The sequence below is a fragment of the Chenopodium quinoa genome, unplaced genomic scaffold (genome assembly GCF_001683475.1).
Source record: "Chenopodium quinoa cultivar QQ74 unplaced genomic scaffold, ASM168347v1, whole genome shotgun sequence".
NCBI lineage: Eukaryota > Viridiplantae > Streptophyta > Magnoliopsida > Caryophyllales > Amaranthaceae > Chenopodium > Chenopodium quinoa.
This window is the reverse complement of record NW_018744633.1, coordinates 5732488-5750971: the sequence shown is the minus strand read 5'-3', so window position 1 is coordinate 5750971 and position 18484 is coordinate 5732488. Positions and strand designations below refer to the sequence as shown.

General features: G+C 39.3%; 3 protein-coding genes across 6 annotated transcripts; all 3 read left to right on the top strand.

Moving 5' to 3' along the window:
• Nucleotides 1-4431, top strand: LOC110701281 (inactive protein kinase SELMODRAFT_444075-like). Of its 2 annotated transcripts, none has more exons than XM_021878903.1 (10): nt 1-630; nt 758-843; nt 1381-1600; nt 1696-2400; nt 2489-2737; nt 2825-2988; nt 3122-3201; nt 3307-3454; nt 3548-3697; nt 3794-4431. In XM_021878903.1, exons 1-10 carry the CDS (start codon nt 405-407, stop codon nt 4037-4039), a joined length of 2274 nt encoding a protein of 757 aa, XP_021734595.1. In that variant the 5' UTR covers nt 1-404; the 3' UTR covers nt 4040-4431. The 2 variants fall into 2 exon arrangements, with proteins under 2 accessions (XP_021734595.1, XP_021734594.1); XM_021878902.1 differs by having other exon boundaries at nt 1381-1603.
• A 2132-nt stretch (nt 4432-6563) lies between these two features.
• Nucleotides 6564-8775, top strand: LOC110701283. Of its 3 annotated transcripts, none has more exons than XM_021878905.1 (2): nt 6564-6831; nt 7755-8775. In XM_021878905.1, exon 2 carries the CDS (start codon nt 8042-8044, stop codon nt 8408-8410), a length of 369 nt encoding a protein of 122 aa, XP_021734597.1. In that variant the 5' UTR covers nt 6564-6831; nt 7755-8041; the 3' UTR covers nt 8411-8775. The 3 variants fall into 3 exon arrangements, with proteins under 3 accessions (XP_021734597.1, XP_021734598.1, XP_021734596.1); XM_021878906.1 differs by having other exon boundaries at nt 6565-6831; nt 8018-8775; XM_021878904.1 differs by having other exon boundaries at nt 6567-6831; nt 8030-8775.
• A 2160-nt stretch (nt 8776-10935) lies between these two features.
• LOC110701519 lies at nt 10936-11594 on the top strand. Its single transcript, XM_021879157.1, has one exon. The coding sequence runs from the start codon at nt 11109-11111 to the stop codon at nt 11373-11375; it is 267 nt and encodes an 88-aa protein (XP_021734849.1). The 5' UTR covers nt 10936-11108; the 3' UTR covers nt 11376-11594.
• Nucleotides 11595-18484: the final 6890 nt, after the last annotated feature.

The following is an 18484-nucleotide window of genomic DNA, read 5'->3' as shown; positions in this document are numbered from 1 at the left end:
ATAAAAAAAACTTGGGGAGTTACAAAAACAAAAAAACCCACTATCCTGAAACCACGAAAGCAAGCATTGAACCGCGAGAGAGAAAGTAAGAAAAGAAAGAAAATCAATAAAAGGCCAAAATCCAAAAATTTATACTCCTACCCTTTAAAGCCATGAAACAGTAAAACCACACTCTTGCATTTTTCAGGGAGATTCCCTTAAAATTATCAACTACTACATAAAAAAAAATTAAATAAAAAAATTCCATCTGATTTCTTACAAAAAATTTATAAAACTCCCACAAAAAGTGTGTGTATGTATTTATGAGTTCTTCTTCCCTAAAACCAAGTAAGGATAAATTTCATCGATTTTGATAATTTTTTCCCTTTAAGATCTGGGTACAACAATTTTGATTGTTTACCCAGATGAAGTTATTAGTGAAGAAAACCCAGAAAAATGAGAATAACGGTAACAATGGGGTGGTTCCCGTCGCCGGAGAATTTTCCTCCGGCGAGATTCACGGCGGAAGAACGGTGTTAGTTGGTGTCAGATTAGACCAACAGAGTAAAGAACTTCTTACGTGGGCTCTAATGAAGGTTGCTCAACCTGGAGATCTTGTTGTTGCGCTTCATGTTCTTCACTCTTCTACTGGTTTGTCTTCATTTTTGTGAAGTTTTAATTTCTGGGTTTGTCGAATTATTTCCTGTTGTTTATTTTAAGTGCATTTTTGTGATTTTTATTAATTTTTTTTGTTGATTTTTTTTGTGGGTGGTAGCAGAAGTTGAACAATCGACGCTTTTGTCATTGGTGAAGACTTTTGATTCGACGCTTGCTGTGTACGAAGGCTTCTGCAATTTAAAACAGGTTTAATTTTTTGTTTTTATTTAATTTTTTTGTGGGGAATTTTTAGTGCATTATTGTTGAATTTGAGGTTAATTATTCCGTTGAATTTTGTTGAAATTGAAATGGCTCGTGTAGTTTACTGTGGATTTTGCTGTTTATTTTTTCATTTGCTCATTTAATTTTATTTTTAATTACAATGCTTAATGTGTACAGTAATAATTATTGTGTTGATTTTTTTTTTTTTTTTTTTTTTTTTGAGCTTTAATGCTAAATTATTGGGAAAATTTTAAAATTTACCCAAAATTAAAGGTTAATGATGAATGACTGAATTGTAACTACACATGCTGTGTAATTGTACTTGCATTTTGTAATTAATGTGAAGATTTTGGTTGGTGAAGTTAGGCTTCTTGGGTTATGATAGTTTGGTAGGTAAGGTTTGATTTGGGGTCAAGGGGTTTTGGATTTTGATTATGCTTGAGATTTTTTGTTAAAAGTATTTTATTTAATTGAAAATGCTTAATTTATGTGTATTTGATTGAAATGAAATGAATTGGTCAGGTTGATTTGAAGCTAAAGGTGTGTAGAGGATCATCTTTGCGGAAGATTTTAGTTCGAGAATCGAAAGGATTTGAAAGTGCTACATTAATTTTAGGAACTTGTAAAGCCCAACACATGATTCGATCCCCGACATCAGTGGCTAAGTATTGTGCGAGGAAATTGTCGAATAATTTCTCGGTTTTTGCTGTAGATAACGGGAAGATTGTTTATCGTAGAGAAGGTGGTAAGTTATTTGTATGTGATTGATTTAGCTATGTTGTTGCAAGGATGTTCAGTGGCTAATAAGTTTAGTTACTTTTGCTTGTGATTATGCAGGAAATTGTAAGATGTCTCGTTTGGTTTTGGGATCAAAAGTTGACAATGTAGAAGTAGATGATGATGGTAGTTCTTCCATTAAAAGCATGGATTCTGGTCTGGAGAATTGTGATGGTTTCGAAAAGATTAGCTCCGGGGCTAGAAGAAGTACCTTGATAAAGAGGTATTTTGGCTGTGGACCCATCTCTGCTTGGGCAGATTATGCCTGTGATGAAATGCTGCAGGAGTCGTGTACAGTCGATAGAGAGGATAAATCAATGGCTTTGGTGCCATATCAAGCAGCCAATGCCTCTTCTGATCCAAAGTATGTTGTTAATCAAGAATTAAATGAGTTAAAACCTGGTTGGCAGTTGGTTCGACGGGTGTTTTTACCCAGGCATCATGAGACAGAAAAGGTTCCAAGCCGGAAAACATCCCTTGTGCGCCGAGTTTTGAGAATTCCCGGGAAACATTCTTCAATGGCGGTTCACCCTGATAGAAAGAGACGTGAGTTTGCTCAAATGGATGATCATTCATCTGATTTGAGTGCTGAAAGTGGTGCAATTGTTCCAGTTGGTGATGCTGTAGCCTCTGTTCCTTCCTCCCCTATTAACGGATTTAAGTATCTGGTCAAGGAACTGGAAGGAGTTCTTGAGAAATACTCATCCACTTGTAGATTGTTTGCATACCAAGAACTTGTGTCAGCCACATCAAATTTTGCACCTGGTATGTTCTTTCCTCCTGTTTCTTTAATTTTGTGGCCTTTTGGTAGTTGGATGTTGCTTTTCTTATAATTCTGCTGCTCATTTTGCAGAGAACATGGTTGGAAAAGGTGGTAGTAGCCAGGTTTACCGAGGGTGTCTTTCTGATGGGAAGGAGCTTGCTGTAAAAATATTGAAGCCATCAGAGGATGCGTTGCAGGAGTTCATTGCTGAAATCGAGATCATTACAACGATCAATTACAAGAACATCATAACCCTGGTTGGATTCTGCTTCGACGAAGTGAATTTAATCCTGGTCTATGATTTCTTGTCAAGAGGAAGCTTAGAAGAGAATCTTCATGGTATGCTGGAGCATTCGGTTTCCTTTTATTTGAATGTTGAATGGGCTGACTTTTGTTGCCTAACTGAGACGTTATATTGTATAATAGGTAATGAGACTAAAGCTGGAGCATTTGGCTGGGAAGAGAGATACAAGGTTGCAGTAGGGGTGGCAGAGGCATTGGACTACATACACAACAGAGATTCGCAAACTGTGATTCACCGGGATGTTAAATCTTCAAATATTCTCCTTTCTGATGAATTTGAGCCCCAGGTGTGCTACAAATCAAGATTTAGTTTTGAATGCACTTTGAAGTTGTTTATATCAATTTAATAAGTGGTATCTGTTCTGTATCTTACATATCTCTGGTATGGTTACTAACACTTGTTTTGATTTGGTATTTCAGCTTGCAGATTTTGGACTTGCTACGTGGGCTTCACGTGCATCTTCGTACTTGACTTCCTCAGATGTTGCAGGAACCTTTGGGTGGGTAACTTCATAATTTCTAGTCTTCCTTCTCCCCAAATTCCTCGCCTGAAATTTCTAAACATCTAAACTGAGCAATGCTCCTTGCAATTTCTCCTGTGGCAGGTACCTGGCCCCAGAATATTTCATGCATGGCAAGGTGACTGATAAGATGGACGTTTATTCATTTGGTGTTGTACTTCTTGAGCTTCTTTCAGGAAGAAAGCCAATAGATAGCAGCAATCCAAAGGGCAAGGAGAGCCTCGTCATTTGGGTATGTCTCTTATCAATTACACTAGATTGTCTCTTTGAAGCTTTATTCATGAGCGCTCCTCATTATGTGAATGCCAATCTACAATATGTGCAGGCAAACTCAAAATTAAAAGATGAGAAGATGTCTCAGTTGCTAGATACTAGATTAGGCAGCGATTATGACCATGAGCAGATTGAAAGAATGGTCTTGACTGCTACCCTTTGCATAAGACGTGAACCTCAAACACGACCCCGTATAGGCAATGTAAGTCATCTCTCCTGTAGTAGAAGGCCTAGAAGCTCTACTAATGTTGCCCTATTTATGCTTGTAAAATTCAACTAACTTGTGCATTATTTTCAGGTTTTGAAGTTGCTCCAAGGTGACATTGAAGTAATAAACTGGGCAAAGCAACAAGTGAGTAACTACCCTGAAGAATTTGAGGTTTTGGATGGTGAGACACCGCGCTCTGATATTCAATCCCATCTGAATGTGGCTTTACTTGATATAATCGAAGATGATGCTGCCTCTGTTAGTAGTACTGAGCCAAACATTTCCCTGGAGGATTACCTGAAAGGGAGATGGAGCCGCACTTCAAGTTTTGATTAACTTTAATTTATCTTAGAATGTCGATCTTGACAGGGCAGGAGGAACAAATTTTCTGTGTCTGTTCAGTGTTAATTCTCTCTCTGTATAGCTATCTTCTTTTTATTCCCTTTGTGATGTGCTAGGCTTTGGACGAGAGGATGTGTGCGCAAGTGATTTTGCCCTCCTCCTGGTCTAGTTCTCATCCCAAGTTCACATTTGAATGTTAATTAAAGCATCGAAGTTAACCCCCCTGAAAAAAAAAATGAAAAAGAATAACTCAATACAAGGTGCATTTGTGTGCATGCTTGTATAGGAGCTGCATAAATCTTTGTATCTAATTGCATGCTCCACCAAATTATCTGTGGTAATTATAATTGTGACATTAAATAGATGACTGCATGATTTCTTCTCTATATCCTCCAATCTCTACTGGCTGAAAATGGTGCCTTTTGTGTGTGTGTTTCGTTACTCGTATTAGTTACCATAACTATTGTTTTATGTAATACACGAGAAATTATTCACCCATATCCGATATTGCCGATATTACCAAAACAATCTTATGAATGATTATTGGACAAGATCCATTATATTGGATGTGTTTGTAAAGAAAAACAATATAATTTAGTAAAGTGTCAAATTCTGAGTGACAATATTTGACAATCGACAGTTTTTCTTTAGAAAGGGTGTTTTTCATGTTTGGATTGTTAAACTAACTGTAGGAGTCACATGGCTTGCCATTTACCTGGAATCTGGAATCGGGCAAGGTATAATGCACAGCTATGCAAGAAATGTCGTTTGTGTTCAATTATTGGGTGTCTTAAGTTTTGGGTCACCTTAACTCCATAAGTCTCTCTCACGTCTGAACCTCGTCAATAAAATGATTCTGTTTATTGCACGGATTTTGTCTATCATCAGATTCAACACTAATCTACGAGTCTACGACTACCCCTTCGTTCCAATATAATTAACTCGGTTAAATTAGACATATTTGTTCATATGCTAGTTTGACCTTAAGTAGAAATAATTTAAAACTTCATACAAAGTGTGTATTGTTAAAAAATATATATATAAAATATATAATGAAACTTTGTATTAATATGACATTTGCTTTTAATTTGTTACTAAAAAGCTATAGTTAAAGTTAACATATAAATTGTGAAAAATCCAACGTGTGTCAATTATTAGGGGACATGAGTCCATAAGGAGTATATACTTATATTGCATTTCCTAAGATGCATGCACTATATCGATGAGATTTTTCGACACCAGGTTCATAAACCTTTAAACTTTGTCAGATTTCATATTTTAGCTTTTGGTGATGTACAATCACAAACTTTATTGGATTCAAAATGAAAAGTCCCCAAGACACTTCCAGAGGCCATTTGGATGATTGAATTATCCACTTTGCCGGTATTCTACCCATTTATAACCTGTGCCTTTAGTTGATCAATCGAAGAGTGATATGGGCCTTTATATGTTCGACTTATGGTCATGTGTGGTTCTAAACAAAAATATATGACATCGGGATACATCTCTTACATAAGATAATCCTGAAATTTTCGACATTGGGTCCCATGACCTCCTAAATTAGTCCAATTTCGTGTATATTTAGTTTTGGAGAATTTTGGACATTTGTCCGAATCTTGAACCACAATATTCAAAGAGTTAAACTGGCTTGGTCCAAATAATGGTCATATGTGGTTCCACACAGTATTATATGATCCGAGATGCATCCCCTATAATCTTGAGATCGAGACTCCTCCGAACTAAAAAAGAAATAAGGTCAAGACTCTTTCCACAAAGGTGGATTATAGCCTAGGTAAGTTTGAACTTTTCTAGACTCACTAAAAAATGAGGTCGAGACTGTTTCCATGGACCCCACAACACCCCGAGAGGCTATTTGGATGGTTAAAACCATCTACTTTGCTTTTATATCGTTAATTTACCCATTTACTACATAAATAACGCAAGACCACTGCATGTCTTTATATGATCGACTAGTGGTCATATATGGTTCCAAAACATTACTACATCCGGTCCAAATTACTTGCAACTTTGGGGTATTATTTGTGAGATATAAAATATTCTAAAGTTGCGAGTATTTGGACCGGCGGTAGTACAAGACATTGGAATGCATCTTTATGAGATTTTTCGACATCTGGTTGCAAAACCTAGAAATTGGTTTGATTTTGTGCATTAACCTTTTGGTGGACAAATTAAAATTATTTTGAACCCCTATATTAAAGATAAGTGGTCATTTTTTTTTTTCATGGGCCTCACGACACCTCAGGTTGCTAGCCTTTATGTGATCCTTTCATCGGCTAAAAACCAACCTTTATGTGATCGATTAATACGCATGATACTCCATTAATTATGTTGTGGTTGATATGTATGTCACTTAAGCTAAGTTTATCAAGCTAATTTATGAGAATCGATCTCAGGATCATATAAAATCGAAATAGTAATTCTAACCACTTCAACGTCTTTCATTCTCCCTCTCATCTTTATCAAGGATATAAATTGGGACAAACTCTTTTTTTAACTACGGATGTTCCTCTTGAAAAAAACGTTGGAGGTAGTTAATTGAATGGCGTTCGTTGATATTAATTAGATCCGACGGTTAACAAAATTCCGTATATGCGTGCAATTAATCTTGAATTTTCAACGTTTTCATTTTTTGTTCACCTTTGAAGCTTTTCGCTTTTATGCTTCACTCAATCACTCCTACCTCCATTTCCATTGATGCGCGAACTCTAAATTCTCCATTGAAGCAGCTTCTGAGCTTTTTCTCCTCCATTGAAGCAGCTTCTAAGGTACAATTTTCTTTTGTTAATTCATTTTCAAACTATCGAATCAGTCAATTTCATAATCTAGGGTTTATCGTTCATTCCATTTTTAATAGTCAATTTAGGGTTCTAAAGTTGATCATTGAACTTTTGTTTATAAATGAAGTTTTGTATAATTATATCGACCGATTTTATTGCTAGAATTTGCTAATTGAAGAAAAAATTCAGCCTTCACTTCATCTTCTTCTTGGACATTTTGATACTTGTAAAAATTTATCTTAATTAAATCATTACTCTTCACAAAAACTTCTAATTTTTCTTCAATTTGATGCACTGCAATCTATAATAAACTTATAAACATTAGCATAGATTTTCTTTCAATTTTCGAATAATAATTTTCATACCTTCGTATTGATAGTTTTAATATCAAATTAGTGAATACAATAATTATAAAGATACTTTTATTGCTGTTTTTAATAACAATGCTTACAGGATTTTTTTTTTTTTTTTTTTTTTTTTTTTTTTTTTTTTTTTTTTTTTTTTTTGGGAATGGATACATTGGTATTAGATCATTCGAGTAAATTTCTGGGGTTTTGATTTGCTGGGAATGCAAACTGCTTTTTTCGTAAGAATAAACTTGGCTGTCAAACTAATACAGGAATAGGATTTAAAATTGAAAATGGATGGTTGAGATTAAAAAGTCATCCTACATTGATATGCTTAAGCTAGAAGAATTTTAGGTGATTTTTCGAGCTTGATTTGATGATAAATGAGTCAAATTACTTGCTAATGTGTTGCATTAATGGACTTTACAAGCGGAACTGAGCTCGGACCTGATTACGAGTAGAGTCGGCTTGAAGGGTTGTAAATATTTGGAGCCTAATTTGATAATTGAGTCAAATTTGGTTGCTATTGCGTTGCAGGCTGTAATGTATAACCCTTAATTGTAGGATGGAACTATGAATTGGACCTCTTTACACTGGCCGCCCCTCTTGCCCTGGCTCAGCGACACTTGGGCACTTTCTTGTATCGGGCACTTCTTGCTAAGTCCGAGTAGCATAGATTGTGGTTTGTAGGATACCTGTTGCATACTTTCTTTATGTTGTAGTTGATCTGGTTTTTCATGATTGTGATTATTTATTTCAGTTCGCTATTTTTTGAACTCGAAATCATGGTCTTTGGAGTGTGCTATTTTTGAATCAAATATCATTAGTTGTTGTTTCAGCTTTGACTGAAAATGGGTACAGAACAAAAGGCAGAAGGCACTGAACAAACCGATGGTGGTAATCCAGCAGTTGGCATTGTGAGAAAAGTTGAAGCAAAGTATCATGAGCTAAAGAAGCATGCAGAAACTTACCCTTATGTGTGGGGATCATATGCAGTTGTCTATGGTGGATTTGGGCTTTGGTTTGCATACAGATGGAGGAGGCTCCGGAAGACTGAGGATAGAGTCCGAGTTCTTCAAGAGCGTTTGCGTCAACTTGCTCAAGCCGAGGAGTCTGGTAGTACCAGTTCTTCTGCATCCACTAAAGTGGATAAATCAGTCAAGGAGTCTGTTGGTACCAGTTCTAGTGCATCCACTCAAGTGGATAAACCACCCCAATAAGCGTTGGGTTGCTTATAATCTGCTAGCAGAGTAGTTTTGGGGCTTGAATCTATCTTGATAGCTATGCCTTGGCTGAATTAGGAGGTAAAGAAGACAATTTTTTTTGGATGAGTATTAGATTTATTTATTTAACTTAAAGATAGTATGTAAACACAGGTCCAAATCTCACTTATATGACATTTTTTGCTGATCATTTGGAATGTTGAATGGCTGTAAAGCTCACCAATAATTTGCTCGGTGACTGCCAGTTTTGCTAGTAGTTAACACGAATGATTGGATTGATTTTGGCATTGGTGCCTTGACAAGAGTAATGAATTTATAATGTATTTTGCAAGGTTGATAGTTGGCTTTTTGGTCGCCCATGAGCTTTTAGTTTGGCAATGATTAAAATTTGTCAGCCGAGTAATATGAATGCAGAGGATAAGTTAATGTGATAGGGCATCTGTCTCGTGTGTTCTCTGGGGGATGCTCAATCTACTGACTGCACTCTGATCGATTACAGCCAGTGTCTGAGACAGAGCCTTGACACATTTTGGTATCCTGATATTGTCGGCCTGTGGTAGCAACGTGCAGCAAGTGTTTTTTGGCCTGCGGTAGCAACGTGCAGCTAGTGTTTATTGGTCTGTGGTAGCAATTTGCAGCCGGTGTCCGAGGGTAGGAGCTTATAATTATTGTTGAGGACTCCGAATTCTGAAGCATCTCTTACAACCAGATAGAATGGAACGAAATTGTTGCATAGCAAAGCAAATCAAACAAATGGATAGTAACACAAATTTGCAAGCAAAGTGTTGCCAACTTTCCCTAACTATAACTTCTCTCGAGTCCCACACTTGAAGATGGTTGGAGTGGGTTTGGAGTGTGCCATATGTCAACCCAACTTTATTGATTGCAATCCATCACATGTAAAGAAGTTAGCAAATTATTGAAACTTCTTAAAAAGAATGTTTATAATTATCCAAAATATGAGTGTTCAATGTTGAGGGACAATTTCAAACGATAAAACAATTTAATTTCACCTTCCTTTTCACACAAGTCATTAAGTCACACTATTTTCATGTGAGATTTCGTCTTTTAAAAAAAAAAATCCAAAAGTTTATATTTTTTGACAAAAGAGCTAGAAAAGAAAACTAAAACTGAAAATATAACAACTGCCTACGACGAGCACACCCAGCCAACCAGTGAGCTGGTGAAACCCAATCCCGAGGAACTTTCCGAATCTGACACACTAAAAGGGAACGAACAACATCTCGCAAATCTTGAATGAGCCACCAAACCGAAATGTCTAACGATTCTTGAGATGAGAGAAATGAAAGGACAGCAGCACAATCCGTATGAATCCGGATCTTCAAAAAACCCTTGCGCACTGCAGACTGAACCCCTCATAAACAGGCTTGTAACTCAGAATGTAAAGCAGAACTCGCCATAAAAACCTGACTTCCACCACTCAAGACCTCCGAAGAGCAAAGGTCACGAATAACCCAGCCTGCCCCTGCTCTATTAGTAGAACTATCCCAAGCCCCATCCACAATCAAACAAGTTGTTGGGAAAATATTAGGTAACCCCTGCAAGCAAAACCACGAGACAACCGACAAACCCAAACCAGCTGCCGAATGAGAACAAACCGAAGAGTTCTTCAGCTCCTGAGCCTGAACACACCGATAATACCAATCCTTGGCTAGACTCTCAATTGTGCCAGGCGACCAAACAGCTTGCCTGAACCTCAGCTAGTTCCGAGAAAGCCAAATTGCCCACAAAAATCCAAAAGTTGTCTTGGTATGTTTATCAAGCAAAACATATCTTATTTTTAGTCAACATTTTCTTTTTATACTCGTTCATTATACAAAAATTAGGTAATGATAGGAAAGTAAGGGGCTTGGATTGCTTGGATAGTTGGATGTAGTACTAACCAAAAATGTTATGAACCTATAAAATGTGAAATTGTATCAAAGCAAATTTATAATAAATCGTTGATGATTTTATAGTTGCATGCTCGCTTAAAAATTTTAAAGTGACTTGACCTTCATACTATTTATTTGATATACGTAATATTTTCAATGTCTTTCATGTACAACAAGCACACATGTGACACATGCCATGATGCCAATCAAATATAGTACCGAGTAGCACCTAATTTGAAAAAGGATGGAGTAGTTAAACATTTAGGAAATCTAGTTGGATTGTAAACTTAGCTTGTAATTAAAAGTTCTTTATCCTTCTTCTCAAACTAAAAAAAAAGTTCTTCTTCCTTGATCCTTCCTTGTTCCTAATATGACCATTGACTAGACCAATAATACCAATCACCAAATACGTGGACGTTGAACTAGTCACACATTTGCACATGTTATGATCTATAATTATAAGATAAAATATACAAGTAATATAATAAAGTACATATATTTTGGGGGGCAGTTGAGTAATACTAATATAAAGCTGATGTGTTGTTAAAAATTATGGTTATTTTATCAACACATGCACGTAATTTGTAGGTGCCTTGTACGAGTCAAATTGGCGGCTATCTTATTATCTTAGTTTTCATCTTCACCCCTTTGGCCCTTTCCTATATATACATGAAAATCTTACCTTTTTTTTTGTAGAACAAATTTTCAAACTATATTTTATAAAACCACAAATTTCATTTCTATCTATATTCTAATATTCATAAGTTTAATTTTTTGAAGTTAAGGCAACAATATTTGAGATGTCTCCTATTGACATGTTGATCAATTTGGGCTTGTTTTTGGCGGTTCAAGCTTTAGTATATTTGATTCTTACAAATTCATCAAATGTTTTTTCTAAGAACAAGAATTTGAGGTCGTTTAGCTTCAAGAGAACTCGATCTAGCAGTGTTCGTAATCTTCTTTCGCTTATTTCGGATATGCCTTCTGTGTCTACACCAAGAGACCAAGGACTACGATCGCCCATCACTCCAAGGGTTGAAGATCAACTTGAGGCTTTCAATAATTAGAGGCTAGATTAAAGAAGATGAAATATTGATGATTTGTTGTTGTTTAAAATTGATTTATTTATTTATTCATTTGCTTGTTTTTATTTTGGGTAATCTAGAAAATTAGGTTGGGATGGGGCCTAGCCCTTTCTTTGTCATTTTGTATTAATTATGATGTATGGGTACATATTCAGTATATAAATTGTGAAAATTCTTATAATATATGGATACTTTTACTATTTTTTTTTTTAAATAAAAACTTAACTACTTTGTATGTGTTTATTAGTGATTTTTGCAATATTTGATTATCTTCTCATAGTAGAAAGTGACAAGGTCCAAATTAAAACTACCGTAATTAAAAGATGACTTTGCTACCCTGAGTTAAGATAAACTTTGTCTTTGTCATGTTTGCTAAATTTGGGTATATCCGAAATTCTGAATGTGTTACACCAAATTAAATATTAAATATTACCAATTGGTCTTGTATGGACCCGGTCTACAATAAATTATTGTAGACCCAAAATTTGACACTTTCAAATAATATAATCACATTGTGGATGATATAATCACTTTTTTAGATGATATAATTATCTTTTTGTGAGTCATATTTTGATCTCATATTAAACCATTTAATGAAATTATATAATTATCTTTAGGATGATAAAATTTAAAAATCATCTTTTGAATGATGTAATTTACTATTTGATACTTTTTATAATGATAAATTCACTTTTTGAGTGATACATTTACATAATAGTTTCAAGATGACATAATCACTTTTGTAATAATATAATCACATTTCGTATGATATAATCACATTCGTATGGTACACTAGAATGTTGGGTCTACAACCAAGCATGTTCCGGTGGTGCCGCACCCACTCCTAATGCAACCATTGGAGGAACCTTTGACCAAGAAGTGCAACCGGAGGCATTCCTACACCCGCACCTACACCCTCTTCCACACCCACACCCACACCCACACCCACACCCTCACCCGCACCCGCACCCTCACCTTAACCGCCCCTTGATCCCGGGATGGAAGAGTTCATTGCCACCATTGGCTGATTTACCACCAATATTCCCACCATTGCCACCATTGCCTGCTGGCATTGGTTGCAAGAATGAAGTCGGAAATTATCTTATCAATCACAAACAAGGTTCCTTGAGTGATGAATGTTGTTCGTTACTCGAAAACAGCCCGAGTCCCTTAGTCAAGAACATCTACAACCAAGCATGCTCCGGTGGTGCTGCATCTCCTCCTAGTGCTTAAGAAACTTTATTAGTAGTACGTGATTAGCGTTACAATAGTTTTATTATTATCTTATATAATGCAATAATAGTCATTAGGAACTTTTTAGAATAAAATAAATGTGGTAATCACATATTTTAGATAATATGTACTGGTAGTTCTCTGTAGGGATATTAGCAGTACGTATAGGATTCAATTCATTGTTTTTATGATTTTTGTTCTCATTAATAAAGTTTATTTATGAAAGTTTTATTAGTTCATATAATTATTATTTTTATATGCTGTTTTTATTTTTTATTATTTTTTTATTTTTATTTTTATTTTTATTTTATTTTATTTTTTTACAATTTTTTAAACAAGTGATGGCATATTCAAGAAATTAATCCCATTGTTCCTAATTGATGATAGTCCTATCTTAAATCCTTGGAGATTTCTTTGCGTATAAAATTTAATAATTTTTTTGATAAATATATACAATATCAAAATTTAATTATGTATAAAATTCAAATCTTGTTAATCAAAATTCAGTTTCACAACATGTTATTTTTAGATGGTTCAACTTTAAGATGTGCATAAAACAAATAAGCTAGGCATTGAAATAGAAACCGGCGAGCAGTAAAAAAAAAAAAAAAAATCAAAATTCCAAGCTCTCATATTTGAACAATTACAGTTCCTTTTTAATTTTGATCACTTGATCTAAGAAAGAAATCTTTTAAAGATTGTAAATTCTTTGTTTTCATTGGATAAAGTTCTAAATATTTTAACATAAAAGATTAGATATAGTCGATTACTTTGAGACGTACTCATAAATAATCGTACATGAAGATTACGTAGTACATACAAATATAAAGTACTCGTACAATACAATAGATCCGTTCTCACACTTAATTAATTACCTGGTGTTGACCATTTCTGTATATAAGTTGACCATTTCTAGCTAGGTTGACTTCAATAATGTCCATGATACATCATACATGCTGTTTGGGTCCAATTTAGTCCAAATGGGCTTAGGCATTAAATGATCCAATTAAAAGCCCAAGGTCAAGGTTCATCTCTCCAATTGTGCTAAAGTCAAAGATCAGTCCTCAAGGCAAGCCAATGGGGCTAAGGCCCAACTTCTCCATGTATGCAGAGGTATAAAAGCCATCAATATTACATTTGTACATTCATGCAAGCAAAGCCTCAAGCAATTAATTCTCTTGCATAGTGTTCTCTCTTTACGCACTGTACTGACTTTAGCATCGGAGGGGCCTTCCTCGGCAACACCCCCGAGGCTAGTTTACGTGTGTTTACTGTGCAGGAAACCTTCGGCCCAACATTACTTGGATCGAATCTAGTCTTCTCCACTTCATCGGACCTTCGACGAGGTCCCATTGTTTTCACCCGAAACAATTTGGCGCCGTCTGTGGGGAAGACTTTCAAAAATCTTTAAGCCAAATTTCTAACCAAGATCATCTTGCAATTATCTTAGTAGCAATGGCTAAGAACCGCAAGAGCAAAGGCCTCCGTCAAGGAGCGGGCGAAAAGCCTAAAACCCCTACACCATCACCCTCGCCGGACCGGAACTCTCCCAAGGGTGCCAGCTCGGGGGGAGGATCATACAGGGAGGATTCCCTTTCTCCCGTAATTCATAACTCTCATCATAGGCCGAGTCACTCTCGGTCTAGCAGGGGTGAGTCCGATCATAGGACACATTCAGTGCCCCAAAGCCAACCATCGACTGTGCGCCCTCATTCCCATACTCGGCCGAGGACCCCTTTGACGGGGCCCAGCTCGGAGGAGGTGGCAAGAGCGCTGGCGGTGCTCATGGAGGCGATGAGGGCACAAAATATGCCACCACCTCGTGATCGAACTCCTCCGCATACCCGGCATCAACGGAGGAAGCTAGACCATGATGGTGGGAAGCTTCCTTCCTTCCGGGAACTGGAAGAGTGGGAAGAGGATACCTGGAAAAATGAAAAAGAGAGGAAAAAGAACCCTCAATTTTATAAAGGACCCTCATCCTCCCGACCAGAAACGCATAAGAGCAGCAGCTCAGCTTCTCGGCCAGAATCTACTCACCGAGAACCTGAGACTGTTCGCCGAAGCGTCCTCGACCGACTCGGCAGCAAGGAACCGAGCGTGCACAGTCGCCTCTCGTTCCCTGCGGCCGAGGCCCAGACTTCCCAGCCAGGGACGAAAACCACTCTTACCTCTCTAAGAGGGCGGAGCGCGGTCCCTTCGGCCAGGAACAAGGGCAAGGCCGTTATGCTACCCGCCAGTTCGCCATTCGAGCAATGGATACTGGAAGAGCACGTGCCCATGGTTAAAATACCGTCGCACATCACATATGACGGGACCTCGGATCCGAAGGACCACGTGGCCTCGTATGAGACTCATATGCATCTTTGCCCCAGATCCGAAGCGACTTGGTGCAAATATTTCCCAACCACTCTCAAGGGGGTCGCGCAAGCGTGGATCTCCAAGGGAGTAAAGCAAGGCTCTATAACAGGGTGGGATGATCTGTCCTCCAAATTTAGGAGCAAGTTTTCCACGGCAAACCGCCGAGAGAAGACTACTGCAGAACTCATGAGTCTACAACAGGGGGAAACCGAAAGCCTCCGAGACTATCTGACCCGTTTCAGTAAAGAGTCATCTAGCGTCTCTCAGCTGGACCAGGGGCTAGCCGTTTTTGCAATGCAGAATGGCCTTCAGCCCGGGAAGTTCCTAGACTTCATGGTCATGCATACCCCGCAGACCTTGGAGGAAGCTCTGAATGCCTCGGATAAGTTCATCCGAGCCGAAGAATGGAACAAAGCGAAAACCCAACCTCAATTCGGGGGAGGGAAACAAAGACAAATACCCTTGTCTGAAGGCCAAGGCCATAAGGCAAAGGGAAAGTCAAAGGCCTCGGAGCAATATTCGGCCAGCGACCCAAAGAAGGAAAAATCTGCCTCATACACAGGCAGATACGAGTCCTACACTCCGCTCTCTCTTCCACGCGCCAAAATTTACAGCGTGACGAAGGAGGAGCAGTGTTACCGAAAGCCGAGACCACTCCCAGAGTGGTATCAGCGAAAAAATAAAAATCAGTGGTGCGAGTTCCACGAGTCTCCGGGACACAACACTGAGGAGTGTATCCAACTGAAGGACCAGATAGAGGACATGGTCCGGAAGGGATACTTGAAAAAATACATCGCGGATCACCGCGGGAAAAAAGAGTCCGAGAAGTCAGCAAAGGACTCTCGGCAAAACCTCGACTTCCCCCGGAAGAACAGTAAAAAGCCGGAGGGGAAATTCTCTCCGATCAATGTTATCTCAGGAGGAATATGCTCTCGGAGGGAGCACAAGCGACACCTTTGGGCTTTGACTCACCAGGTGAACAACGCTGACATTCAGTCTCCCCAATCGCCGGTGCCGAACATGACGTTCACAGCCGCCGACTGCCGGGGGATAACGTTCCCTCACGAGGATCCGTTGGTGATCATCGCCACGGTGGCCAACCACGACGTCAGTAAGGTCCTTGTTGACGGTGGCAGCGGAGCAAACATTCTGTTCCGAAAGGCCTACAATCAAATCAAGTTGAAGCCCAAGCACCTTACGCCGGTACCCTACCCGGTATCCGGGTTCAACGGGGCTTCAACTTATCCAGATGGGAAGGTGACACTTCCTATCACCATCGGCTGCGATGAGGCAGCCAGGAACGTCATGATTGAATTTTTGGTCATTGACGCTCCTTCAGTGTACAACGTGATTTTGGGGAGACCCATTATTCATGAGATCCAAGGGTCGTCTCAACTTATCATCAGCTGATGATTTACGTCTCAGACGCCGGCTTCCCCGAAAGGATACAGGGCAACCAAAGGGACGCCCGAAGGTGCAACTACCTCAAGCCATCCAGTAGTCGCCCAGATGACGACAAAGATGAGGAGGAGAAAGAAAAAGAAAGAGAGCCAAGCACAAAAAAGCCGAAAGGCCTAAGTGCTTCAGCCCAAGGATCTGTACCCAGAGGTAAAGGGCCCGAAAGGGAAAAGGCTAGCTCTTCAGCTGAACAGCAAGACTCAGAGAGCCAGCCGAAGAACAAAAAGATTGGGACACCTGCTGACATAGGCAGCAGGCCGGATTATGAAGAGTTCAGTCCATCAGCAATGGACATGGACCAACAGACTGAAACAGTTGAGTTGGCCGAAGGAGACGTTGAGAAATGTGTAACAATCGGGATGGACCTTGATCCGAACACCCGTTGTGAACTTATTCAGCTCCTTCGGGACAACATAGATGTGTTTGCTTTCTTGGCAGCTGATATGCCCGGGATAAGTCCAGACCTCATCTCCCATAAGCTTAATGTTGACCCAACGTGTCGACCAATTAAGCAAAAGAAGCGGAATTACTCCACTAATAAGAACCGAGACATCGCAACCGAGGTCAAAAAATTGCTGGAGGCAGGCTTCATCGAACCTTGCCAATATCCAGAATGGCTGGCAAATGTGGTGATGGTTCAGAAGGCCAATGGTACCTGGAGGATGTGCGTTGACTTCACGGACCTAAATAAGGCTTGTCCGAAGGATTTCTATCCCTTGCCGAGGATCGATCAGCTAGTCGATTCGACAAGTGGCCATGCCTTGCTTAGTTTCATGGACGCATTCTCGGGGTATCATCAGATCTTCATGCACCCCGACGATCGAGCAAAGACAGCATTCGTCACGAACGCTGGGGTGTACAATTACAAAATGATGCCCTTCGGATTGAAAAATGCGGGGGCAACCTATCAAAGGCTGGTGGATCAAGTTTTTGCCGATCAAAAGGGCCGAAACATGGAAGTGTATGTCGACGATTCGATCGTCAAAGGCAAAAAACCTGAGGACCATGTTAAAGACCTGGCTGAAACCCTCGCCACCTTAAGAAAGCATCAAATGAAGCTGAATCCGAAGAAGTGTGTCTTCGGCGTGAAGTCAGGGAAATTCCTTGGGTTCATAGTCAGCAAAAGGGGGATTGATGCCAATCCCTCCAAAGTCAAAGCAGCGCTCGACCTACCTGAGCCGAAAACAAAGCGGGATGTTCAGCGGCTCACCGGAAGAATGGCAGCCCTCTCGAGGTTCATTTCCAGAGCTTCGGATAAGGGGTTACCTTTCTTCAAAGCCCTGAAACTCCCGAAAACAAAAGAACTCGTTTGGGAGGAAGAGCAAAAAGACGCCTTTAAACAGCTTCGGGAGCATCTGGCTCAACTCCCAACGCTGGCTAGCCCAGCAGAAGGAGAAACTTTGTACCTGTATGTGGCCGTTAGCCCAGCCACCATCAGTGCAGTACTGCTGAAGGAACAAAGTAAAAGTCAGCAACCGATCTACTTTGTCAGTCATACACTGACGGATGCCGAGACTCGCTACCCTCTACTCGAGAAAGTCGCTTTCGCGGTAGTAGTAGCTGCTCGGAAGCTGAGGCCCTATTTTGATTGCCATCAGATAGTGGTCTTAACTGATCAGCCGTTGGAAAAAGTTCTCGGCAAGGTTGAAAAATCTGGTAGGCTAGCCAAGTGGGCTTTTGAGCTCACCGAATTCAGCATCAGCTACCGTCCGAGGGCTGCCATTAAGGCTCAAGCTCTAGCGGATTTCTTGGCCGAATGCTCATACCAAGAAGCGCTAGACAATGAAAAGAAAGTCTGGACCGTGTTTACGGATGGATCTTCCACCGAAAACGGTTCGGGGGCAGGAGTAGTGATAACTTCTCCCGAAGGCAAATCCTTTGAGTATGCACTAAAATTTTCTTTTAAGGCCTCGAACAACGAAGCCGAATATGAGGCAGAAATCGCCGGCCTAGAATTGTGCATCTCCCTGGAAGCCGAACATGTCTGCCTGAAAACAGACTCTCAGCTAGTTGCATATCAGATTAGCGGCAGCTACGAG